This window comes from Elephas maximus, chromosome 22 (genome assembly GCF_024166365.1).
Source record: "Elephas maximus indicus isolate mEleMax1 chromosome 22, mEleMax1 primary haplotype, whole genome shotgun sequence".
In the NCBI taxonomy this organism is placed as follows: domain Eukaryota; kingdom Metazoa; phylum Chordata; class Mammalia; order Proboscidea; family Elephantidae; genus Elephas; species Elephas maximus.
In genome coordinates this window covers 7,253,997-7,279,826 of record NC_064840.1, presented here as the reverse complement: position 1 = coordinate 7,279,826, position 25,830 = coordinate 7,253,997, and the positions used below count along the sequence as shown (strand labels likewise).

Below are 25,830 nucleotides of genomic sequence, written 5' to 3'. Positions count from 1 at the left end.
ACAGAAGGCAGATGAGTGGTTGCTGGGGCTGGAGTGGGGTGGGGTGGAGGGAGGCAGAACGAGGAGGGACTGCTTAGTGGGTACCAGGTTTTATTTGGGGTGATGAAAATCTTCTGGAATTAGATAGGGATGGTGGTTGCACAACATTGTGAATATTGTAGATACCACTGAACCATTCATTTTAACATGTTTGATTTTATGTTATATGAATTTCACCTTAATGAAAAAGAATAAAGGAGAAAAAAAAGTTAAAGAATTTTTTTTGTTGTTGTATTATTATTATAACAGCTTCCTACCTGGGCCAGAAACAAGTTACCTCAGCAGTAGTGGCTGTTTTGTTGGTGGGTTCCGGAGTCACCTCTCTGTGGAATTTTCTAGAATTCCAGGCCTGGGAGGTGGGCAGGATTAATGAGTGTAGCTTCTGAGGGAGAAAGGCGTGAAGGTGGCCACAGCACAGCTCCAGTGTGGGCAAGGATCTTGACTGAGTGATCTGCTCGTTGTTGGGGGGCCACCTGACTTGCTGCTCGCTGTTGGACAAGGTCCTTGACTGAATGACCTGATCTGTTCACAGTTGGGAGTGTGCTCTGTTTTCAGTCAACAGAAGAGTCACAGCAGCTGTTTTCTGCCTTCTCCCAGGAAGACTTCCCGGGACACGTAGGTATTTATCATAGGCGGGTAGGTTTTGTTTCTTTGCTTTTTCAGGGTTTCCCCTCCCAGAACAATATCACAAACACATGTGCTCACCACCCAGAAATGACCATTGTTAACATTTTGTCCTATTAGCTTTGAGTCTTTTAATTTTTAAGAAGTTGTTGGGTACTGTTAAGTCATTTCCCACTCACAGCGATCCTATAGGACAGAGTAGAGCTGCCCTATAGGGTTTTCTAGGCTGTAATCTTTATAGAAGCAGATCGCCAGGTCTTTTCTCCTACGGATCTGCTGGGGGGTTGGAACTGCCAACCTTTCAGTTAGCAACCAAATGCTTAATCTTCGTGCTACCAGGGCTCCTTTCTTAAGAAGTAAAGCATGAATATAATGTTTGTGCCTCCTCTGTCTCCGGTCACTTGAGACAAACTACAACATGAATTGAATTTACATCCTTCCAGGCTATTTTAAACTCTACACACATATGTACAGATCCAAGAACTGCTTTTGATATTGTTAGGGGACTCTGGAAGCTGAAGACACTGACCTAATTAATTAGTACTCCACCAGGTATCAGGCCACTTCCGGTCACCTCCCCACCACGCTTCCTCGAAGTTGTTTTTCAGACCCTGTGGGAAGCCCTGGAAGAGTCCAGATCTAACTGGCTCAGAGTAGCCTGGATGAGCAGGGCAGACCACAATGACCAACAACGACCCTAGGCTGCCACACACGCTCAATAATGCAAGAGAACTTACGTCACAAAACCAAAAGACTCATGCCAAGGAACAAAAATCACTAGAAATGCATCACCAACAATCGTCAAGCCCATTTCAAAAGCATTTGGTCTGTCCGCCATCTCCCTGTCTTAGCCCTGTCTCATAATAATCGGTAGAAACTACGAATAGGTAAAACCTCTGATCCTGCCTACCGTTTCCCTCCACCCCTAAACGAATGTGTATAAGTATAAATCGTACATTGCTCAGGCAGATTGGGGAACTCGATCTGAGGTCGATACCTCTGACTTCCCACTTACTAGCCTGTGAAATAAATTCTTTCTTCTTCTCAAAACCAGCATCTGAGAGTTTGGCTTCTTGCACACTGAGAACGGACCCATTAGTCCGGTTTCAATATTATCTTGTGAGTGTGTCATGGATTGAACTGTGTCCTCCAAAAGTAGATGTATCAATTTGGCTAGGTCATGATTCTCAGTGTTGTATGATTGTCTACCATTTTGTCTTCTGATGTGATTTCCCTATGTGTTGTAGATCTTAACACTATGATGTCAATGAGATGGATTAGCAGCAGTTATGTTGATCGGATCTACAAGATTAGATAGTGTCTTAAGCCAATCTCTTTTGAGATACAAAAGAAAGAGAGGGCAGACAGACATGGAGACCTCACACTACCAAGAAACAAAAGCCAGGAGAATAGCACATTCTTTGGACCCAGAGTCCCTGTCCTGAGAAGTTCCTTGACCAGGGGGAGACTGATGACAAGGACCTTCTTCCAGAGCCAACAGACAGAGAAAGGCTTCCTCTGGAGCTGACACCCTGAATTTGGACTTGTACCCTGCTTGACTGTGAGAGAGTAAATTTCTCTTTGTTAAAGCCATCCACTTGTGGTATTTCTGTTATAGCAGCACTAGATGACTAAGACAGCATATTAATTAAGTAAATTAGTTATATCATAATATGTTACATATACAGACACCAAAGACCACATATTGTATGACCCCATTTCTACGAAATCAGAACAGGCAGATGTACAGAGACAGGAAGCAAATCAGTGGTTGCCAGGGACTGGGAGAAGGAAGGAACGGGTAGTGACTACTAACGGGTATGGAGTTGAATTTTATGGCGATGGAAATATTCTGGAACTAGACAATGGTGGAAGTCCGTGGGTGGCAAAAATGGTTAAGCACTAGACCACTGACCGAAAGGTTGGCAGTTTGAACCCACCCAAAGAGGTCTTGGAAGTAAGGCCTGGTGAACCGCTTCCAAAAGGTCACAGCCTTGAAAACCTTATGGAGCAGTTCTACTTTTCACAGTCGGGGTCGCCATGAGCTGGAATCCATTCTACGGCAACAACAACAATCACAAAAGACAACGGTGATGATTGTATAACATTGTGAATGTACTAAATGTTACTGATGGTAAATTTTGTTATGTGTATTTTACAATATAATTACCAAAAAAAAAAATTATATCTCTAAATGCAATGTGGTATCCTTGATTGGATCCTGGAACAGAAAAAGGATTTTGGTGGAGAAACTAGTGAAATACAAGTAAAGCTTGGAGTTTAGCTGATGGTAATGTACAGATGTTGGTTTCTTAGTTTTGACAAATGTACCACAGTATTGTAAGATGTTAAAATGAGGGGAAAATGGCTAAGGGGTCTACAGGAACTCACTATATTATCATTGCAACTTCTTTGCCAATCTAAAATTATTCCGAAACATAGCATTTATTTTTAAAAGATTTAATCTGCCTTCTGAAGAGCAGCGAGCCTGGTCTCTGGCAGGCTCTTTTGTCTGCCTAGGGCCATCTTTCCCGCTCTCTCTCAATATAGCCTATGGTTCTGTGTCTCTGGAGAACCCTGACTGATATTTAAAAAACTCCCAGTTGCCATCGAGTCGATTCTGACGTATGGTGACCCCATGTGTGTCAGAGTAGAACTGTGCTCCACAGGGTTTTCGATCCCTGATTTTTTAGAAGCAGATGACCAGGGCTTTCTTCCGAGGTGCCTCTGGGTGGACTCAAACCTACAACTTTTGGATTAGCAGCGGAGTGCATGAACTATTTGTACCACCCAGGGACTCTGCTGATTAATCTAGAGGCAGACAATAAACAAACCAGGAAATTTTAGGGAGTGACAAGTTCTGTGGAGACAACCAATCGAGGTGACTGGGGAACACGCAGCATTTGGTTGTGTGGTTGAGAAGGCCCTCACAGAGGAGGAGCGGACGTCTGAGCTGAGAGAAGAATAAGAAGGAGCCACCTCTCCAACGCACATGGAGTGTTCCCTAGAATAGACCATATTTTTGACCACAAAGCCAGCCTTAGTAAATCCAAAAACACGAAATAATACAAAGACTCTTTTCTGATCATAACACTATAAAACTAGAAATCAATAACAGAAAGAACAAGAAAAAAATTAAATACATGGAAACTGAATAACACCTTACTTAAAACTACTGGGTAACAGAAGAAATTAAAAATGAAATTAAAACATTCTTAGAATCATCCATAGATACATCTAAACTCCCTGAGGGACCGAATTACTGGGCTAAGGGCTATGAGGACCACAGTCTCCGGGAACATCTAGCTCAATTGGCATAACATAGTTTATAAGGAAAATGTTCTACATTCTACTTTGGTGAGTAGTGTCTGGGGTATTAAAAGCCTATGAGCAGCAATCTAAGATACTCCACAGGTCTCACCCCTTCGGGAGCAAGGGGGAATGAAGAAAACGAAAAATACAAGGGAAAGATTAGTCCAAAGGAGTAATGGACCATACCTACCACGGCCTCCACCCTCTGAGTCCAGTACAACTAGATGGTGCCTGGATACCACCACCGACTGCTCTGACAGGGATCACAATAGAGGGTCCTGGACAGAGCTGGAGAAAAATGTAGAACAAAATCCTAACTCACAAAAAAAGACCAGATTTACTGGCCTGAAAGAGACTGGAGAAACCCTGAGAGTATGGCCCCCAGACACCCTTTTAGATCAGTAATGAGGTTATTCCTGAGGTTCACCCTTTAGCCAAAGATTGGACAGGCCCATAAAACAAAACACGACTAAAGGGGCACACCAGCCCATGGGCAAGGACTAGAAGGCAGGAGGAGACAGGAAAGCTGGTAATAGGGAGCCCAAGGTCAAGAAGGGAGAGTGTTGACCTGTCATGGGGTTGTTAACGAGTGTCATAAAACAATATGCATCTGTTTAATGAGAAGCTAGATTGTTCTGTAAAACTTCATCTAAAGTACAACAAAAAAAATGTTAAAAAGCAAAGATATTACTTTGAGGACTAAGGCACGCCTGACTCAAGCCATGGTGTTTTCAATCACCTCACGTGGATGTCAAAGCTGGACAATGAATAAGGAAGAATAACGAACATTTGAAGAAAAAAAAATTCTTAGAATCAAATGAGAATGAAAACACAACATACCAAAATCTTCGAGACACAGCAAAAGCAGTGCTCAGAAGAGAATTTACAGCAATAAATGCACACATGAAAAAAAGAAGAAAGGGCCAAAATCAACAGCTTAACCCTACAACTACAATAAATAGAAAGGGAGAAGCAAAAGAAGTCCACGGTCACCAGAAGAAAGGAAATAATAATGACTAGAGAAGAAATACATGAAATAGAAAACAGAAAAACAATAGAAAGAATCAACAAGACTAGAAGTTGATTCTTTGAGAGGATCAATAAAACTGATAAACCACTGGCCGAACTGACAAAGGAAAAAAAAAAATGAGAAGTTGCAAATAACCCTAATAAAAAATGAGATGGGTAACATTACAACAGAACCAACTGAGATAAGAAGGATCATAACAGAATATTATGAAAAATTGTACTCCGACAAATTGGAAAATCTAGAGGAAATGGACAAATTTCTAGAAACACACTACCTACGTAAACTAAAACAAATGTAGGTAGAAAATTTGAACGAACCCATAACAAAAGAAGAAATTGAAGATGTCATAAAAAAAAAAAAAGCATCACCCTGGGTGGCTTCACTGGAGAATTCTACCAACCATTCAGAGAAGAGCTCATATCAGTACTACTCAAACACTTTCAGGGCATAGAATCGGGAGGAATACTCCCTAATTCATTCTATGAAGCCAGCATAACCCTGATACCAAAGCCAGGCAAAGACATCACTAAAAAAGAAAATTACAGGCCAATAGCCCTCATGAATATAGACGTAAAAATTCTCCAAAAAATTCTAGCCAACGGAATTCAACAGCATATCAAAAAAACAATACCTCATGATCAAGTGGCATTGGTATCAGGGATGCAGGATGGTTCAACATTAGAAAATCAATCAACGTATTTCACCACATATATAATACAAAGGATAAGAATTACATGGTCAGTTCAATTGAGAAAACAGTTTCTTTAACAAATGGTGCTGATGAAACTGGATAAGCATATGCAGAAAAATGAATCAGGATCCATACCTCACACCATGTACAAAAACTAACTCAAAGCAGATCAAAGACCTAAGTGTTAAAGCTAAAACTACAGAGTTCCTGTAAGATAACACAGAGTCAAAACTAGGGGACCTAATTTTCGGCATAAACAGCCTATCAAACTAAACTAAAAATGCACGAATGGCAGGAGATAAATTAGATAACTGGAATCTCCTAAAAATTAAATACCTATGCTCATCAAAAGACTTTACCAAGAGAGTAAAAAGAGAACCTACAGAAAAATCTTTGGCAACAACATATTTGATAAGAGTCTAATCTCTAAAATATACAGAAAACTTCAACAACTCAACCACAAAAAGATAAACAATCCAATCAAAAAATGGGCGAAGGATATAAACAGATACTTCCCCAAAGAGGACATTCGGGTGGCCAAGAGATATGAAAAGATGCTTGCAATCATTAGCCATTAGAGAGATGTAAAAACCACAATGAGATACCATCTCACCCCTGTAAATATGGCAGCGATCAAACAGAAAACAGCAAATGCTGGTGAGGTTGTAGGGGGATCGGAACTCTTATAAATTGCTGGTGGAACTGTAAAATGGTACAACCGCTATGGAAAACAGTATGGCGCTTCCTCAAAAAGCTAAAAATAGAAATACCTTGTGACCCAGCAATCCCACTCCTAGGTAGGTATCCTAGAGATACAAGAGCAGGGACATGAATAGACACATGCACACCTATGTTCATTGCTGCATTATTCACAATAGCATAACAACGGAGGCAACCTAAGTGCCCATCAACAGATGAATGGATAAACTAATTGTGGTACCTACACACAATGGAATGCTACGCAATGATAAAGAATAATGAGTCCACAAAACATAACATGGATGAATCTGGAGGGCATTATGCTGAGTGAAATAAATCAATCACAAGAAGACAAATATTGTATGGTCCCACTATTACAGAAAGTCAAGAATAGATAGACACACAGAAAGCAAAGTTCCTTGACAGTTACCAGAGATGGGAAGGAGAGAGAGGGGGAATTGCTTTCTAGATAGCACAAAATTGTTACTTTTGGTGATAGGAAAGGTGGTCCCAAATACAGGTGAAGTCAGCACAACTTGACCAAGGTAAATAAAGACATTAAGAAGTACACAGAAAAATTTCAGTAAATGCTATAACATATATAATTTTGCAACAACAGTAAGAACAACCAAAAAGTATGTGTGTGGTTATGTAGGTAGGGATGGGTGCATACGTGTGTACAGGAAGGCACATGTGAGTACATGCACCGCATGTATAGGTGTATGGGTAGGCATGTGTATATATACACGTTTGTGTGTGCTGATTGTATAGCCACATACATAACAAACTACATATGGGGCACAGTCATGGAGGCTCCCTAGACATATGCAAACGACTTGCGGGATTGGTTTACTGGGTCAAAAGGCTTGGGAATATTCTCAAGGGACAACTTAGTCAATTGGTACAACATAGTTCACAAAGGTAATACCCTGCATCCTAGCCTGGTGAGTAGCACCCGGGTCTTAAAAGCTAACAAGTGGCCATCTAAGATACAGCTATTGGTCCTTACTCATATGAAGCAAAAGAGAATGAAGGAAATCAAAGGTTCTAAGAAGAAAGTAGTTTATGGGACTAATAGCCCACAAAAACCACAGCCTCTTCTAACCTGAGACTGGAAGAACTAGATGGTACCCAGCTACGGATACCGACCTTTCTGACCAGGGACACAATAGAAGGTCCTGGATAGAAAGGGAGAAAAATGTAGAACTCAAATTCCTAAAAAAGGCCAGACCTACTGGACTGATTTGGAGGAACTCCTCAAGGCTATCATCCTAAAATACCCTTTGAACTTGGAATTGAAGCTATTTCTGCAGGTTACCTTTCAGCCAAATGATAGACTGGCTTATAAAACAAGCATTATCACCTGTAAGTAACGTGTTCCCTTAAACAACTGACTGTATGAGACCAAAAGGTCAACATTTACCCAACGGCAAAGGTGAGAAGGCAAGGAGGGGCAGGGAAGCTAGATTAATGGAAGCAGAACAAATAGAATGGAAACCATGAGAATGCTGACACGTTGTAAAAATCGTAACCAATGCCACAGAACAATGTGTATAAAAAATGTTGAAGGGGAACCTAATTTGCTGTGTTAACTTTCACCTAAAGCACAATAAAATATTATTAAAAAAAAGAAAAGCCAGTCTCAAAAGGTTATATACTGTGTGATTCCATTTAGATAACATTCTTGGAAAAATGTTTAAGTGGAGAAAGGGAGAGAAGATTAGTGGTCACCAGAGGTTAAGAATGGGGTAGGAGTGAGTGCAGCCATTAAAGGGCAACAAGAGGGTATCTAGGATCCTGGACCTTCACAGTGACAAAGTCAACATCCTGGTTGTGATCTTGAGCTGGGTAGAGGGTGCATGGATCTCTCTGCATTATTTCTTACAACCTCATGTCAATCTACAATTCTCTCAAAATACAAAGTTGAATTAAAAAAAAAAAAAGAACCAGCTGTGAGACGAGTGGAAGGAACAGTGTTCCGGCAGAAGGAACAGCCAGTGCAAAGGCTCTGAGGCTAGGATGAGCTTGGTTTGCTCAAGGGGCAGAAGAAGCAGCCAGTGTGGCTGGAGCAGAGCGACCAGGCATCGAGTTTGAGGATGGAAAGGTGGCAGGGGCCCTACACCTGTGGGGAGATGTTTGGATTGTATGCCAAGTGCGTGGCGACCAGTGGAGTGGTGTTTGGCAGTTGAAGGACAGAGTATGCTCGACAAAGGGCCTGGGCTGGTTCCACAACGCCCTCACAGCCAGCCGTTGGCCTGACTCAAGCCCAGCCCTCCTTGGCCTCTGAGCATTTAACTCCCACCCTCCAAAACCAAAACCGAAGTCAGGAGATAGCTCTGAGCTGGGACAGAGCAAGGGGTGCAACGTCACCAGGTGAGGGCTGCAAGGGCTCTCTGCAGTGGGCTGAATGGTAGCCCTGAAGATAGGTCTCTCAGAACCTGTGGATGGGAACTTGTTTGGGAAAAGGGTCTTTGCAGATGGAATTAAGGATCTCGGGATGAGCTCATCCTGGATAAGGGGGGTCCATCCCTAAAGTCCAGTGACAAGTATCCTTATAAGAGAAAAAGCAGAGGAAGATTTCAGACACTCGGGGGAGAAGGCCTGTGAAGGAGGCAGAGACTGCAGCGATGTGGCCAAAAGCCAAGGAATGCCAGGGGCTTCCAGAAACTGGAGGAGGCCAAGAAGAATTCTCCCCTAGGGCCTCAGCCCTGCCAGCACCTTGGTTGTGGACTTCTGGGCTCCAGAGCTGTGAGAAAACAGATTTCTGTTGTTCTAAGCTATCAAGTTTGTGGTAATTTGTTACATCAACGGTAAGAGGCTCCTAACCCTCCTCCCAAGGACCTCTGCCTACGAAGCAGGAGGCTGAATCTCTCCCTCCATCTTTGTAACATAGCCCCTTTTTCAGATGAGAACACCGAGGCCCAGAGAGGGAGAGAGACTAGAAAAGTGGGGGAGCCACTTTCAGATACCTCAGCCCTCCTCTGAGCTGAATTTAGTTCACCTAAGTTTTTTGTTGGGCCCGCACAGCGTTTCGTTATTTTCATTTGTTTTGTAATTATGGGATGGCGTAAGCACACCCAGAGTCCAGATAACGTAATGCCCACAACTTTTTAGTTCATAATATTTGTGGGGTCTTGGCTGTGTGGCCTAGGATCAGTCAATTAACCTCTCTGAGCTTTAGAGTCATCCACTTAAAAATGGGGAGAAAACTACTCTTGGAGGGTGGCTGTGAGGATGGATGCAAAGTACCTGGTGCTTCTCAGATTCCACCTTGAGCCCCAGCCTGGGCCTGGGCACAATCTTGCCTTGAGGCCCAGCTATAAGGCTCATAACAGCTTCTTCACGGAGGGAACCAGAGAGACCTAGAAAAATAAGGTGCTCAAGCAAGCCCAAGCCCCTGAGGGCTGACAGGGATACGGCTGGCCACAGTCTGGGCTTCAGGCCTCAGTTTAAATGGCAGGAAAATGGGGATGTGGCTGACATGGAGCCGGTACATAGCGTGTGACTTTATCAGTAGTTAAAACATCCAGAAACTTCTCTGTTGTGCCGTTGAATCAGTTCTGGCTCATAGCAACCCTACAGGACAGGGCAGAGCTGCCCCATACGGTTTCCAAGGCTGTAATCTTTACTGAAGCAGACTGCCAACTCTTTCTCCTGTGGAGCCTGCTGGTGGGTTCCAGCTGCCGACCTTTCGGTTAGCGGTTGAGTGCTTAACCACTGTGCCACCACGGCCCCTTAAATTCTTCTCTATCAGTTGGTAAAAAGCCACTGCTTAGCCTCCCTTCTAGGACCCCAGACTTCCCCACAATCCAGCAAGTAAAAATAACTGCCACAAGGATCCTTCTGGTCCCAGTGCCAAGCCTCTTCTTCTGAGCTGTCCTGCTGGTTAAGTATTTCTCGGCTCCAAGGCTGCAGCGAGCATGGGGTGCCAGGATGATGACGGCAAAGAACAGCTGCCATTTGCTGGGCCTCAGCTTTCCTGGTTAGCACAGGGTCCCTGGGGCTGGGATGAGACAGGTCTCTGTCACCCAGCACAAGCCACAAGGAGACAGACAGACATGAGTGTCTGCACTGGAGACCCTGGGGATGTAAGAAGCACAGAGGGGGCTCCCAGCCTTGGCACAGACCCTGGACCACCCAGTGTCTCTCTCACCTCCACCAGGAGGGCCGGGAGGAGAGCCCAGTCTGGCGGGGAGACCTAACCAGGCGATGGGGCACAGAGGCAGTGGCCCGGACAGAGGTCAGGGGCCAGAGGTCAGAGGTAGTACACTTTATTGACCGGGTTCTCCCAACAGCTCGCACCTCCAGCAAAGCCAGCCCTGGACTTTGCTGTCTGTCATCCATCCATTGGACAGAGAAGAGGATGCAGCTTGTGAACAACCGTGGGGGCTCCACAGGGCAGAGCAGGCAGGTGGGCGGGCAGGTGGGGAGGGCGGCTGCCAGCTGGGGAGGCGGGAGGGGAGGCAGGGCCGAGGGGGCTATATAGCTGGGTGGGCCGAGGTCCCGGAGGCCTGGCCACCCACTGCCCCAGTTACGGTTGTAGTGGTTCACAGTGAGACTGGCTTTGATTTGGCAGAGAGGTGCCTGCTGGCTCTCCCCACCGGCCCTTGGCCTGACTCACTGAGGTGGGGGTGGGAGAGGCTGAACATCTCTCCCCTGAGTCCCCACCCCCAAGAGGGGCAAAGGGTAGAGGCCTGGTTCGCCCTTGATATCCCCCCAGGGCAAAAAGGAGGGATGGTTCACTCCTGGCCTGGAAGTTTCTGCAACATCTCAGCGAACATGCCCACTATGAAACTCCAACAGAAAAATGTTCGGAAATCTAGGCACTAGCTAGGGCCATCCAACCAAGCAGTGAAAAACCTGATTGGATCTCACTTAAAAAGGTAGCTCTGCCTTCACTTAGAAGCCATGGGGGGTCTAGTGGTGTCCTCACTGCCAGACTGGAGGGTATGGCTCATGGCAGCAGGGCCGGTGGTCCTGGGGACCAGGGTGGGGACCAGGTCACGATGCAGGAAGCAATGATACACAGGAAGTGGCAGGCGGCCCTCCACCTGGGCCTGGGCTCAGAGGGCAGCTGGGGGCTGCTGAGGCCCCATGGGCATGTCTGCCTGGCAGGCACCAAGACCTCTGCTGCCCCAGAGGAGGCAGGGCTGCCCGGTCAGGCCTTGTGGCCGCCGTTGCCGGGCGGCTCCTTGGGGCTGGGCATGTTGTCCGGGGCGGGCTCGAGCCCCAGCATCTGCCGCTGCACCAGCCTGGCATAGAGGCCGCCCTGGGCCAGCAGCTGGTGGTGGGTGCCCTGCTGCACCACGCGGCCCTTGTCCAGCACCACGATGAGGTGTGCCCGCTCCACTGTGCTCAGCCGGTGCGCGATGATGAGCACAGTGCGCTTCTGCAGGTTGCTGTGGATGGCCTGCTGGATCTGCGGGGACACAGGCCTGGCTCTCACACTGCCACCCACAACCCTGCTCCTGGCCAGCGCCAGTTCCCGCTCTAGCTTCCCAGACTCAGTGTCCCCACCTGTGAAACGAGGGCTTGAATGAGACCTGCGTGATGAACAAATCAATTCACGCACGGACCGGGCTAGCCAGCCACCAACATGCACGTCACTGGGCCCGCTTCGCTCAGAGAGGGGAGGGACAGGCTCAAGGCCCTGTAGTTACGAGCTGCAGGGTGGGCTGTCTCAGCCAGGTCTCCCGCCTCTATGCCCGTTCATTCCCAGCTAGCTCTGGGAGTCAGGGCCCAGAGTGACCAGTCCCCTGGCTCCTAACCAGCAACCCCAAGAATACACCAGTCCAGGAAGCTGGTGGTCTGGGAGAGCCCCTCTGGCCACCTTCGAGCCCTTCCCAGCACCTGTCAGCTGGGTATGGGGGGCTCTGGCCACCTGTAGCTCTAGCAGCGGCCCACCACCCTGCAACTCACCAGGTACTCGCTCTCCGCATCCAGAGCGCTGGTGGCTTCGTCCAGGATAAGAACAGATGGGTTCCGTACCAGAGCCCGAGCCAGGGCTACTCGCTGCTTCTGGCCGCCCGACAGCTGGGCACCCTTCTCCCCGGTCTCTGTGGGGGGCAAGGCGGGGGCAAGGTTAGCAGAAGCATGAGGCTGGGGCAGCCCAGGCAGGAGGGAGAAGCTCCCTCCCTCCACCTGCCTGTTGCCAATGGTGTTGGGCTCTCAGGCGCTCAGCATTAGGGAGAGACCAGCTTTCCAGGGATAAAGGTCCCCTGCTGGAACTCCCAGGTCCAAAGACATGAAGTGATGGCCTCTCCCACTCACTAATAAGAGGCATGCAAATTAAGATACCACTTTTTACCCATTCATTTGGCAAAAATTCCAAAGTTGGATAATACACTTTGCTAGTGAGGGGATGGAGAAACACTCTCCCATGTTCCTGATGGCTTACAATAACAAGGCTGCACCCACCATAACCCTGCACACGTATCAGTCTGTACTGTGTTAGTCTGGGATGGCTGGCGTTGTGTGTCAGCTTGGCTGGGCTATGGTGCCCAGCTGTTTGGTAAAACACTGGTCTCCTTGCTGTTATAGAGTAAAAGCAAAGCAAAAACTGTTGCCGTGGAGTCGGTTCTGACTCCTGGCAACCCCACGTGTGCCAGAGGAGAACTATGCTCTGTAGGGTTTTCAATGGCTGATTGTTTGGAAGTGATTGCCAGGCCTTTCTTCTGCAGTGCCTCTGGGTAGGCTCGAACCTCCGACCTTCCGGTTAACAGCTGAGCACATTAACCATTTGCCCCACACAGGGAGACCTCTAATATTACATAATATTACAAATTCACAGCCCTGCACCTCTGTGACTTTTTCCTACAGATCGGCTGTCTCTCACGCACATGGATGCAGGCATGAGGTGGAGTGTGACTCACAACACCATTACTGCAGAAAATGGAAAACTATTCAAATGCTCATTAATAGGAAAATGAGTAACTACGTGATTTATTAAATAAATTATCACAGACCCTACACGCTATACAGCTGTGAAAAAGGAATGGAAAGAGCCCTGGCATACTGGGTTATGTTAAAAAAAAAAAAAAAAAAGTCAGGCGCTAATGTGAATAAGGTGCTACTTTTTTTTTTTTTTCCAGTAAATGAGAGGGAGGGATAAAAATATATATTCCTATTTGTATAAAGAAACTCCAAGAAGATATGTAAGATACTAATGTAAGAAGTTTTGGTGGGGGCAGGGGAGAACTGAGACTGGAGACAGGGATGGAATAAAACTGCTATTTTTAGACCGTGTGAATATCCCCTTTCCAAGAGTTAAATTTAAAAATGAAATAAGAATGTTCTGGAACTAGACAGAGGCGGTCCTACATTGCGCATGTACTAAACGTCCCTGAATCGCTCACTTTAAAATGGTTCATTTTACGGTATGTGAGTTCCACCTCAGTTTTAAAAAAATGATGTAATATTGAGTTCCCACTCAGTTCAAGAAGCCCCGGTGGTGCAATGGTTAAGCGCTTGGCTGCTAACTGCAAGGTGAGTGGTTCGAACCCACCAGCCGCTCTGTAGGAGAAAGATGTGGCATGGCGGTCTGCTTCTGTAAAGGTCACAGCCCCGGAAACCCTAAGGCGCAGTTCTACTCTGTCCTATAGGGTCACTATAGGTCAGAACTGACTCCACGGCAACAGGTGTGATTTTGGGTTTGGGTCTCTGAATTAACAAGACGGGCATACAGACAGGACTCCACAGTAATTTTTGTCTCATGGTAATTCTGTGCTAATGAGCAATCTTATTTTCGGTAAATGGTCACAGGGCATCTGTTTAACTGGTTATGCTGCTGACGTCTGCCCAACATTGGTATTCAAATCACATGTCTTCAGCACTCATCTTTTCCTTCTATTCTCTGTACACTCTCCAGGTCTGTCTGCTTTCAATCCACCTTTTTATTAAAAGATCTGTTTTTTTAATGACATAATAAAGGGCAGCTGGTGAGGGTGGCATGGCTGACAGGGGACCTGGCAGCAGGGTGGGCGGCCCGTGGGCACGCACCTGTGCTGTAGCCGTCATGTAGCTCCATGATGAAGTCGTGGGCGTTGGCCTTCTGCGCAGCCTCCACCACCATCTCGAAGGGCACGGTGGGCAGGCCGTAGGAGATGTTGTCTGTGATGGAGCGGGCGAACAGCACCGGCTCCTGGCTCACCAGGGAGATCTGTGGAGAGGGAGGTAGGGCATGAGAGGCCAGGAATGCGGCCGGCCAGCCAGCTGTCACCAGGAACCTCACCAGTGCTGTCCTGGCTGACGCCAGGGTCTCAGGTCTGAAATCTGATCAGGGCCTGGGGAGGTCATGGGGCTGCCCAACTGCTGTGTTCCTGACTCGCCTCTCTCCAGCAACAAAGTCCCGGCTGTGTGGCCAAGCCTCAGCCTCCCCGGACCGTGAAACCGGCTCAGCGCCTTGGGGCCAGCGCAAGCCTCTGGGCCACAGAGCTCCCTGCCAGCTGCTGCCTGTCCTTCAAGAGGACAAGTCAAAGGAGCTGCAGACCTGGGATCCCCTTCTAGAAACATGACTGACAAACACGAAAGCATGGAGGATGTCAACGCAACTCTGTAACAGCAAAAAAAAAAAAAAGCTCTTTCCAGAAATAACCTAGCTGTCCATAAGTTGGGGATTGATTAACTAATTGCACTGCACCAATGAAATCAAATTGCAAATCAATATATGTGTGTATATGTATATATACACAGCACGATTCTATTTTTGTTAAAAAATTGTATATATACGTATATATATCTTCGCATATCGATGCATTTGTATAAAGATAAGAAAGAGGTTAGAAAGGATATTTAACAAACTGCTCACACCGGTTACCTCCGTGTGATGAAATTCCAAGGATAAGGTGTTGGGTAAGGTGGAGGAACAGTCAGATTTCTTAGTTACCAAATTCACAAAAAATACAGGAATATAGTTGGATAGCAGTATTTCACTGTTTTGTGACTACAAAAATTAAAATTTAAAATGAAGGAAAGAGGGGATATTCACAAAAGGGGATCTCTAAATGGCCAATAAACACTTGAAAAGGAGCTTAATACCTTCTTTTTAAAATTATTACTGCATTTTTGGTACGATACACAAGCAAAACTTGCTCCCATTCAACAATTTCCACACATACGCTCGGTGACATCGGTTAGTCTTGGCAGCATGTCAACGATGTCATTATTTCTGTCCTGCATATTCCACTCCCATGAACTTTGTCTCCCTGGCCCCTGACCTTCTCACCCACGCTTTACAGTAACTGTTGCCCTTTTGGTCTCATGTAAATAATTTTTTACAAGAGTGCAGTGCTCAAGGGTGATATTCTTCACTTTTTGAGCTAACCTGCCATTTAGTTTAAAGGTGACTTCAGCGGATAGTTTCACGTCAAGGTTTAAGAAGTATCTCAGGGCAATAGTCTCGGGAATTCTTCCAGTTTCAATGGGTCCAGTAAATCTGGATTCTTTGAGAATTTTGTGTAGCGGTGATGATTACACAACCTTATGAATGTATTTAATGCTGCTGAATTGTACTGAAAACGGTTAAAATGGCAAATTTTGTGTTATGAATATTTTACTACAATAAAAAAAAAAAAAAAAAACCTTAAAAAGGAAAGCAAGACTTTGCCTCTGAGGGAAGAGAAGAGGCACGTGGTGGGCTTCTGGAATGTTCTATGTCTAGGCCTGGGTGGGGTTACATTTGTGATAATTCTTTGAGCTGCCCCTGTCTCTTTGGTGCTCCTCTCTGCAGCCGTTGTAGCTGTGAGAAGGAAGGTTAGACAAAGCCAGCGTGGAGGAGGTTAGCCAAGGCCCGTCTACGTACCACTCTGTGCAGGTACTTGTGGTCATAGGCGCTGATGGGTTTCCCATCCAGCAGCACGCAGCCCCCCTCCAGGGGGTAGAAGTTCTCCAAGATGTTGACGCAGGAGCTCTTCCCACTGCCCGAGGGCCCTACCAGGGCGGTCACCTTGCCTGGGGTCAGGCTGAAGGAGACATTCTGGAAGAACACACAGGCACAGTGTGGGGCCACTGGCCCGGGTCATGGGACAGGATGCTCTGGCCTCTGACACTAGTGGGCCCCCTGCTCCCCTACCTTGGCGGGGCATGCCAGGCCTCAAATGCCCTCCCTTTCTAGGACCCTTGGCTTTGGCAGTGCCTTTGTACTTGTTGTTTCCTCTGCCTGGGGTGTTCTCTCTGCAGGGAGCCCCCTGGGTGGCTCCTGCTTCTCATTCAGCTGGTAGCTCAAATGTCACCGCCTCTGAGAAGCGCTCCTAGGCTGTGAGCGCCACCCCCACAGACCTCCCCCATGACACCACCCTGGTTTCTTTTCTTCCTCCCACTTATGGTCTGGAATCAGGCTGTTAATGCTCCATCTTCCCCAACTACAGCATCAACACCATGACGGGAGAAACCTGACCTTACAGATTCCCGGCTGCATCAACAGTGCCTGGCGCCTTGTTGGCACATGAGAAATGAAGGATGATTCCAGCAGGCCCTGAGCCCCGCTCTCACCTGCAGGACCTGGGTGTGGGGCCGAGTGTGGTAGGTGAAGGTCACGTTCTCAAAGTCCACACGGCCCTCCAGGTGGTCGGGGGCCAGGTTCCCATCGTGCACCATGGTCGGCTGCCGATCAATGAACTCAAACACCTTCTCGGCGGCCCCCACGCCTTGCATCAGGCCACTGTAGACAGAGCCCACCGACTGCACAGTGGGAGGGAGACAAACATTCCTGTCCCACAGGCACTCCGCTCCTGGGGCCTGCAGGGGTCAGAGACCCGGGGTGGGCCTGGGGGTGTAGAAGGATGGGGCGGGACTGCAGGAGCAGAGAGACAGGGCGGGCCTGGGGGAGCAGAGACAGGGCGAGCCTGGGGGAGCAGAGACAGGGCGGGCCTTGGGCAGCAGGACAGAAGAGAGACAAGAAGGGCCTGGGGGACCAGAGAGATGGGACAGGGCTGGGGGAGCAGAGAGACAGGGTGGGCCCAGGGGAACAGAGAAAACAAGGAAGGAGCAGTGGTTCTGCGGGGGTGGGGGGGGTGGGAGGCTGTGGGCGACGCCCCCCAAATGAGGACGGCAATAAAAAATAATAATGCCTTCTCATGGACTCCAGACTTTCTGGGGCCATGGAGGCTGGATGAATCCCTGAAACTATGGCCCTGAGATAATCTTTAAATCTTATACCAGAAATACGCCCTGAAGTCTTCTTAAAACCAAACAGTTTAGCTCAACTAGTAAAGAATGTCTGCCTTGAGTAGTATGCTCTTTTAAGAACTATCTACGCGAGATCAAATTGACAACAGCAACTCAGAAGGTTAGATAACACAGGGCAGAGCCCTGTGTTATTTGGGGAGGAACAACTCAGAAAAGGAGGGTGAGAATGCTTGCGTAACTGGAAGAAGGTAATTAACGTCACTGAATTTTGCGTGTGGGAACGGTTGAATTGGACTACGTTCCACTGTGCATACTCTCACCAACACCACCAACAAAATAAACAACGCTGCTTGTCAGAGCTCACTGGGAGCCAGCGCCTCATGTCATCCCTACCGCCCAGCAAATGCGGTGTGATCGCTCCAACAGGGAGTTTGGTTTTTTTTTCCCCTGGGTTGCTGTTGTTAGCTTCTATGGAGTTGATTCTGACTCATAGCAAACCTATAGGACTGAGTAGAACTTCCCCATAGGGTTTCTAAGGCTGTAATCTTTATGGAAGCAGGCTGTCATATCTTTCTCCCATGGACTGGCTGGTGGGTTCGAACCACCAACCTTTCGGTTAATAGCCGAGTGCTTAACCGTTGTGCCACTAAACCAAACCCGCTGCTGTTGAATCGATTCCAACTCATAGCAACCCTGTAGGGCAGAGTAGAAGTACCCCCATAGGGTTTCCAAGGAGTGGCTGGTGGATTCAAACTGCAGACCTTTTGGTTAGCAGCCGAGCTTTTAACTACTGTGCTACCAGGGCCCTATTTCATCACTAGGGCTCCTTAATATCAAGATATTATTACACCTGCCTAAAAGCAAAGAAAGACAACAAGGCAGGAAGGGACAGGAAAACTGGAAGAATGGACACGGGGAACCCAGGGTGGAAAGGGAAAGGGGGAGAGTGCTGACACACTGTGGGGATTGCAACCCATGTCACAAAACAATTTCTGTATAGTTTTGAATGGGAAACTAATTTGCTCTGACAACTTTCACCCAAAACACGATGAAAATAAATAAATAAATAAATAAAATTAGACAACTTTTTCAGAGTGAAAAAAACACATTATTATTGATATTCACATTAACATGAAGATCTAAGAATTACGCGGAAGTTACCCTTCATGCCCCTTGCATTGGAGGCAGCCACTGGTACCAACATACTGTATCGTTCTAGTCTTTTCTCTGTGCATTTACAAACGTGTGCGCATACAGAATAAGCAATTTTGAGATTTTTAAAACACGCCGATGGCACCAGGCTATCGCTATTGGTCAGGGATTCACTTTACTTTCCTCACCAGCAATGCGTCTTAGACGTCCTCCCGTATCGGCTCACGCGGATCCGCCTCGTTCTTTGAACTTCTGCCTGGTATTTCACAGGAGATGTTCTACATCTGGAAACTCTGGTGGCGCAGTGGTTAAGAGCTATGGCTGCTCACCCAAAGGTCAGCAGTTCTAGTCTATCAGGCGCTCCTTAGAAACCCTGTGGGGGCACCTCTACTCTGTCCTATAGGGTCACTATGAGTTGGAACTGACACCATAGCAATGGGTTTGGGTTTTTTTGTTTTTGTTTTATTCTACATCTGGAACATAGATGTGCCAAATTTATCTGGTCCCTGACTGGTGGGCATCTCAACTTGTTTTAATTTGTTGCTGTTATAAACAATACTGTACTGAACATCCTTGGACGTGCAGGTCCACCGGCGAGGGTGAGGACTGTCTCAGGTGGAGACAGCTTTCAGTGTGGTCGGTGAGACAGAGGCTACAATACGCTGACCATTCTATCTAATTTTAATCAGAATTCTAGACTAACAGCTATGGTTGTCAGAAAAACATGTTTCTCCTTGGTGGTCAAAACCAGGATATGACACTACATACCCTGAGGGGCTTTGACCAAGTGACCATCTGCACCCGTCCAAACACACATACTCGGGAAGAGTGCTGTCTGGGTGCTGCTGCCAACAGGGCATTTTTGCTAGACAAAGAAAATACACGTAAGCATCTTGTGAAACTCTCTGTAGTCACAAACTATAACTATTACTAATCAGTAACCAGTCCGACTGTGTTTATTACACTATTCGTTGAGTTTCCTGTGATCATCCTGCTTGTGGTTTGGTTCCTCTTTTTACACCATAAGAATAATCGCATAACGAAACCACCCCTCACTACCTGGTTTCCTTCCCAATGGGCTACATAGCTCTCCGATTGCAATTGTTTTAAACCCTTAATAAACATGTCTGTTTTACCTCAAAATGGTGTTCAAGTTTTTCTCTACCATGGGATTTTTTTAATTGTACTTTAAATGAAAGTGCACAGAACAAACTAGCTTCTCATTGAACAGTTAGTACACATACTGTTTTATGACATTGGTTACCAACCCCATGACACGTCAACACTCTGCCTTCTCGGGTTTGGGTTCCCTAATACCAGCTTTCTTGCCCCCTCCTGCCTTTTCTTCCTTGCCCCTGGGCTGGTGTACCCCTTTAGTATCGTTTTGTTTTATGGGCCTGTCTAATCTTTGGCTGAAGGGTGAACCTCAGGAGTGACTTCATTACTGGGCTAAAAGGGTGTCCAGGGGCTGTACTCTCAGGGCTTCTCCAGTCTCTGTCAGGCCAGCAAGTCTGGACTACAAGATTTTTGAAGCATGGATTCCTAGAGGTGAAATTGCTGGGTCAAATAAGGCTATGCTGTGACACTGAAGCAAAGAGCCCCAGTGGCACAGCACTTAAAGTGCTCGGCCACAAACCGAAATGTCAGAGGTTTGAACCCACCAGCGGCTCCGTGTGGGAAAGCTGTGGCAGTCTGCTTCTGTGAAGATTTATAGCCTTGGAAACCCTGCGGGGCAGTTCTACTCTGGCCTGTAGGGTCGCTATGAGTCAGAGCTCACTAGAAGGCACACAAAGGCCCAAACTCCAAATGCCTGAAGCTAGCCCAACTCCAAGCTAGCCTCAAACAGTGACCCCTTGTGGCTGGTGTAAGAGCCCCTCAGCCCTCAGGCGACCTGCTCTGAGGTCTGTGTTCTGCGCTGTCTCCCGAGGCTCCCCAGCGGGATGGAGCCCCATTTGCCCATAGGCTCAGAGATGCACCCTGTGCTGACTTCCTTCCCTTCACCACCCAACCCATGTTTCCCAGCGTCACCTCTCAACCCAATCAGCTGCACCTGACTCCGATCTCAGCATCTGCTTTTGGGGGCCCCAAATGAAGACATAATCTGCACCAACCCCTGCTTTCTTCGCGGTACTACCCTTCCAGTAGAGGAGCCCTACTGGTGCAACAGCTAAGCGCTCAACAGCTAACCAAAAGGTTGGTGGTTCGAACCCACCTCCTGGCTCCACGGAAGAAATGACTTGGTGGGCTGCTCCCATAAAAATTTCTGCCTAGAAAACCCTATGGGGCAGTTCTACTCTGTCACGAGGGGTCGCTATGAGTTGGAAATTGACTCAGCACCTACCAACAACAAACTCCTTCAGTGGGTTACCATAAAATTGAACCTGTTTGGCTCTGAACCCAGTTCTCCCACAGGACTTGGTAGGCAGTCCCTCCACCTCCGGCCCTCAGCTCCCTTTTCTGAGAAATGGGAATTTAAACAGCACTCAGACTTGTCACAGAGCTCTTGTGAGCATTTCCTGAAAGATATTTAGTCACGAGCACTTTGCCTGAAGAAAGGTGCTGCTGTTACTTGTCAGTATTATCATCATTCTTGCTGTGATGACTGTTTTCTCTGCTTCCTCCTTGAGAGACAAATGCCACCTTCCTCGGCCCTCCTTGGAGCACCCCCACCCTGTTCAGACCCCCACTCCTCCCCAGGTCAGCCCCCTCACCTCCATACAGTCTCCCAGGACAAACTCATAGATGATGAAGGAGATAAGGCTGCCGCTGGTCATCTGCCCCGAGATGACGAGGTGGCCTCCGTAGTACAGAATGCTGACCTGGACCACCAGCAGCGTCAGCTGGGGGCAGAGGGAAAGGGCAGTGGGGTCACCAGCCTAGGCTCAGATCCTGGCCCAGCCCCTTGCGCCACCTGACTGCAGGGAGAGGTCAGAGCAGCCGGGGGCTGCAACTCCCACCCTCACACTGAAATCTAGCGGGGTACGCCCTCCTACATGCCCATCTGCCACTCGCTCTCTGCCATCCTGGAGCAGTTTCCTACAAGGGCCCCCAGCTGGAACAGGCTGCGGGCCAGGTTGGAGAACAAGGCTCTCTTTGACAGGCCCTGGCTCATGCACACCACCCCCAGCTCCTGAGCTAGGCCAAGTGCGAGCTATTATTCTTCCCCCTGAGCTGAGAAGAGCGAGGCTCAGAGAGGTTAAGCTCACTGTCTAAGGTCACACAGCAGAGCAGGAGGACAATGTTCTATGAGGGAGGGGCTCTCTTGGGCATCTTGCCTCCCTCTCGCGGAGTACCTAGGAGAGGCGTAGAATCCCAGGACCCGTGGCAACTCGCTCAGGGTCCCTGTTGGCCCTTCCCCAGGTGTAGCCCCTGATGCGGGATCAGAACCAGACCATATGTGCTTCCCTGCACACTACAAAAGGTGCCCCCTTCCAGGGGATGGACTGTGAAAGGCTTGGCTATCAGGGCTGGATTTCCAGCCCCTTCTCCTCCTTGGCTGGGTACTTTGGGGATAGCCTGCCCCAGGGGGACCCAGAGATCCCAGTGCCCGGGTTCCCATGTAGGCCGCCAGCTCCTTCCTCCCCTAGACTCTAAGCCCTCCCCACCCCTACCCCAGCTCTTCCCACGCCCCCATCCCCAGGCATGGCCAGTGGGACAGTGTCAAGCTCTCAGGGCCTCTGTTCTCCAAGGAAGGGCTGTGACTTACCTCCAGGGAGCCAGCCGGATACTCTAGTGGGGTGTGGCTGTGATGTGGGACCTGCTAGGCTCTGGAAAGCCAGCCCTCCCCCCTCAGTAGGGATACTTCCCCAGCTGGGAAAGAAAGCTCTCACCCTGCACACCACCCCAGATGAGGGGAAGAGGAGGCCGCCTGGGAGGGAATTCACCAGAAGGCTGCATTCTCTTCCGGAAAGATTCTCCATGGATGAGCAGGAAGCTGGGGCCAAATGAGGTCCAGGGCAGCCAGCTGGACACCGACAGGCAGGGACCTGTGCTGGTGTCCCGGATCAGGGGATCCCCATCTTGGCGTCCCACCCCAGGCCGGGGCACGTACCCCACTGCCCCAGACATAGTAGGTGTAGGCAGCTGCCTCCTTCCTGTTCAGCTTGTACACCTGCTGCAGCTTCCGTGAGTACAACTCTGCCTCCTCCTCCTCGTTGGCAAAGCTCCGCACGGTCTTCATGGTGCTGATGGTCTCCTCGGCAGTACTGCTGGCCCGGGCCAAGGCACTCTGGACCTCCTTGGACAGCCTCTATGGGCAGGGGGAGAGACAGGGGGCAGGAGACCCCAGAACAGACAGCTTCACCAGGCCTCCTTGGGCTTTTCCACCCTTAGTTGGTGCCAGCTGTAGGCAGGGAGTCCCAGGGACTAAAGGACAAGGTCCCTGGGGGGGAAGTTCTAGCTCCCAGGGGAAGGATTGATCACCAAGCCACCTCTGGTACTGGGTGGATGCTGTTCATACACATGAAGTTTCCAGTAATCATCTCAGAAGAAGAGCCTGTACACCTGCACCTGTGCAGGTATGAGAGCAGGGATGCCCTGTACAGGTGTTCAGGTTGCACACTATACAAGGAATGCCAAATACTAACAGGGCATCAACATACACTATATATGAGACCCTGAGGATTGGCATGGAGACTCCAGAACTCTCAGCCAACTTCTGGATGGTGGCAGAAACTGGCTGGCACTGAGTATGTATAACCAGCGGTATTCAGATCAGAAGTGCTTCCAAGTGTGTGCCCACTGGGGTTCCAGAACCGGGCCCTGGGCAGAGCCATGACAGTTAACACACTCAGGCTCTCACACCATCCAGGAAGGCTGCCCTCAGCCAGACAGGGAGTGCACAGGTGCACCCCGTGACTGCGTGTCACGGCAGTCCATCGGAAGCATCCCAGGAGGACCCAGGCCGTGCCCTGAGTCATGTTTGGCGTGGGCAGTACGTGTGGCTTATGGCCATGACTCAACCCACCTAGGTAGGTGTTAAAAACATAAATAGACCTTCCTTGAGGCTCCACCCAGCTGAACCTGAAGGCAGGGTCTGAGGTGTGTACAGAGGTGGGGGTGATCGGTCTCCTGGGCTTCCTGTCTCGGCTCCGGGACTGGCAGGAAGGCAGGCAGGAAGGGTGGGGTGGGGCAGAGAAAGGGAAACAGGGCTCTGACTCCAAGGGATATGTTTACTTTTTCTACTCAGTGAGGAAATGTGTAGCCCCAAAGTGCTGGGGAGAGGCCCCTCCTGTGTGGCTGGGGAAGGCTACACAGTGGGTTATGGGGAGTGGGTTCATTCTTGTACTGGGAAGCAGATGGTCCTTCCTCTCCTGGCCCACCCCGTCTCAGGTTATAGGTGCCAAGGGACCTGGCAGAGTTGGGGCCGCCAACCTCTCTGCCCCACCAGCAGCCGACCTTGTGCCAAAGCCTCCTGCTCATGAGCCCCCCCACCCCCGCCACACCCAGCAGGCCTGGATCCCTGGGGAAGGGGCCACCTGTCCCTGTCATGGGGCCAAAGACCTGCCTGTCCAGGCCCCACCTGGGTTCCTTAGGGCTCAGGGACACCCACCAACCTGGGAGGCAAAAGAGTGAGGCAGGAACCTCGCTCTCAGGGCCCACCTTCCCGGCAGAGTCAGTGCCTGGCGGTGGCTGGAGGTGACTGCAGCCCAGCCACACTGCACCGTGACAGGGCCTCGTTCATGGTAGCCTGAGCCACCCCTACATGGACACACAATGTACAGGCCAAGGGAGCACATGTGGGCTCGGAGTAAAAATAAAAGTCCTAAAGTCCTCAAAAGGCCTCCAGCATGTCGCCCCCGCCCCCAGACCTCATCTCCTACCCCCACGCCTCCACCCCGCTCCAGCCTCACTGGCCTCCTCCTGTGTATCAGTCACGCGGACATTCTCCCACCCCAGGGCCTTTGCACAGGCTGTTTCCTTTGCCTGAAATGTGCTTCCCCAGACGCCCACCTCCTTCAGGGCTTTGGGCAAATGTCACCTTTCCAAAAAGACCTACTTAAAACTGTAGCCACCCCCAACACGCCCAATTCTGTTTCTCACTTCATTGTTCTCCTGAACACTTGTCATCTTCCACTGTGTTATGCACAAGTCTATCCTCATTAAATGAGCCATGGTAGCGCAACAGTTAAGCGCTCAGCTTCTAACCGAAAGGTCAGAAGTTTGAACTCACCAGCGGCTTCACAGGAGAAAAGACCTGGTGATCTGCTCCTACAAAGATTTCAGCTTAGGAAACCCTATCGGGCAGTTCTACTCTGTCACGTGGGGTCGCTATGAGGCAGAATCGATGCGATGGCCCCCAACAACATCCTCACTGCTAGTGGATTCCGCATTCATGAATGTGGCTGGTCGCTGCAAAAGCTGCAAGTGTTTTTGGTGCCCTTTGCAAACACGTGGATGCAAAGAGCACCAAAGAATTCCCAGCCCAGGTTTGAGAAGGCTGGTTGGGTCCCCGCTAATTCGGTGTTTGCTGGACGTTATAGACCATAAGTATCGTGGATAAAGAGACTCCACTGTAATTTTATTGTTGCTCTTGTCTGTTGTTACTTATCGTCTGTTTCTCCCACTAAGGTACAAGCTACGTGAAGGGCAGAGGCTTTGTCTGTTTCACTGATGGACCCCAGTGCCTGGGACACGGTAGCTGCTCAGTAAATGGTTATTGAATGTATGAATGCATGCTGCTAAGAGAGCTGAAGATGAGTCCTTCACTAGCCCCTGCGGATCCCTGATCCCTTCTCAGGGGTGCTCAGGAGCCACCTGAGCTCGCAGACCCGGGGGAGGCCAGGAGGGCCTACCTTGTAGTACTTGCCATAGACATCGGACACCATCATGATGATGGGGAAGCCCATGAAGGTGACCAAGGAGAGCTGCCACGAGAGGCTGAACATGAAGGCCACCACGCCCGTGACCTTGACTGTGTTCCGCAGGAAGATGTTGATATTCTGGGAGACCAGGTCGCTGACCATAGTGGTGTCCGAGGTGAGGCGGGAGATGAGATCCCCTGGAACACAGACACCTGGGGGCTCAGACCTCCCCAAACTTCCTGACCGGGTCGGGGAGGAGAAAAGAACAGACACCCATCAAGGGCTACTCCGAGCCCAGCCCTTGTCAACCAGTGTCCTGTTTAAGGCTCACCACGCCCCACTTTACAGAGAGGGAG

General features: G+C 48.9%; 1 protein-coding gene across 1 annotated transcript in view; it reads right to left on the bottom strand.

Annotated features, from left to right (window-relative positions):
- Positions 1-10,668: 10,668 nt before the first annotated feature.
- The window catches only part of ABCB9 (ATP binding cassette subfamily B member 9), a 28,877-nt gene continuing 13,715 nt past the window's right edge, over positions 10,669-25,830 (bottom strand). The window contains exons 5-12 of the mRNA XM_049866611.1: positions 25,466-25,671; positions 22,723-22,920; positions 21,383-21,511; positions 16,884-17,072; positions 16,195-16,368; positions 14,394-14,553; positions 12,315-12,451; positions 10,669-11,814 (exon numbers count right to left, since the gene is read on the bottom strand). Coding sequence (XP_049722568.1) covers positions 11,554-11,814; positions 12,315-12,451; positions 14,394-14,553; positions 16,195-16,368; positions 16,884-17,072; positions 21,383-21,511; positions 22,723-22,920; positions 25,466-25,671 — 1,454 coding nt within the window. The 3' untranslated portion in view covers positions 10,669-11,553. The remainder of the gene's footprint in view (positions 11,815-12,314; positions 12,452-14,393; positions 14,554-16,194; positions 16,369-16,883; positions 17,073-21,382; positions 21,512-22,722; positions 22,921-25,465; positions 25,672-25,830) is intronic.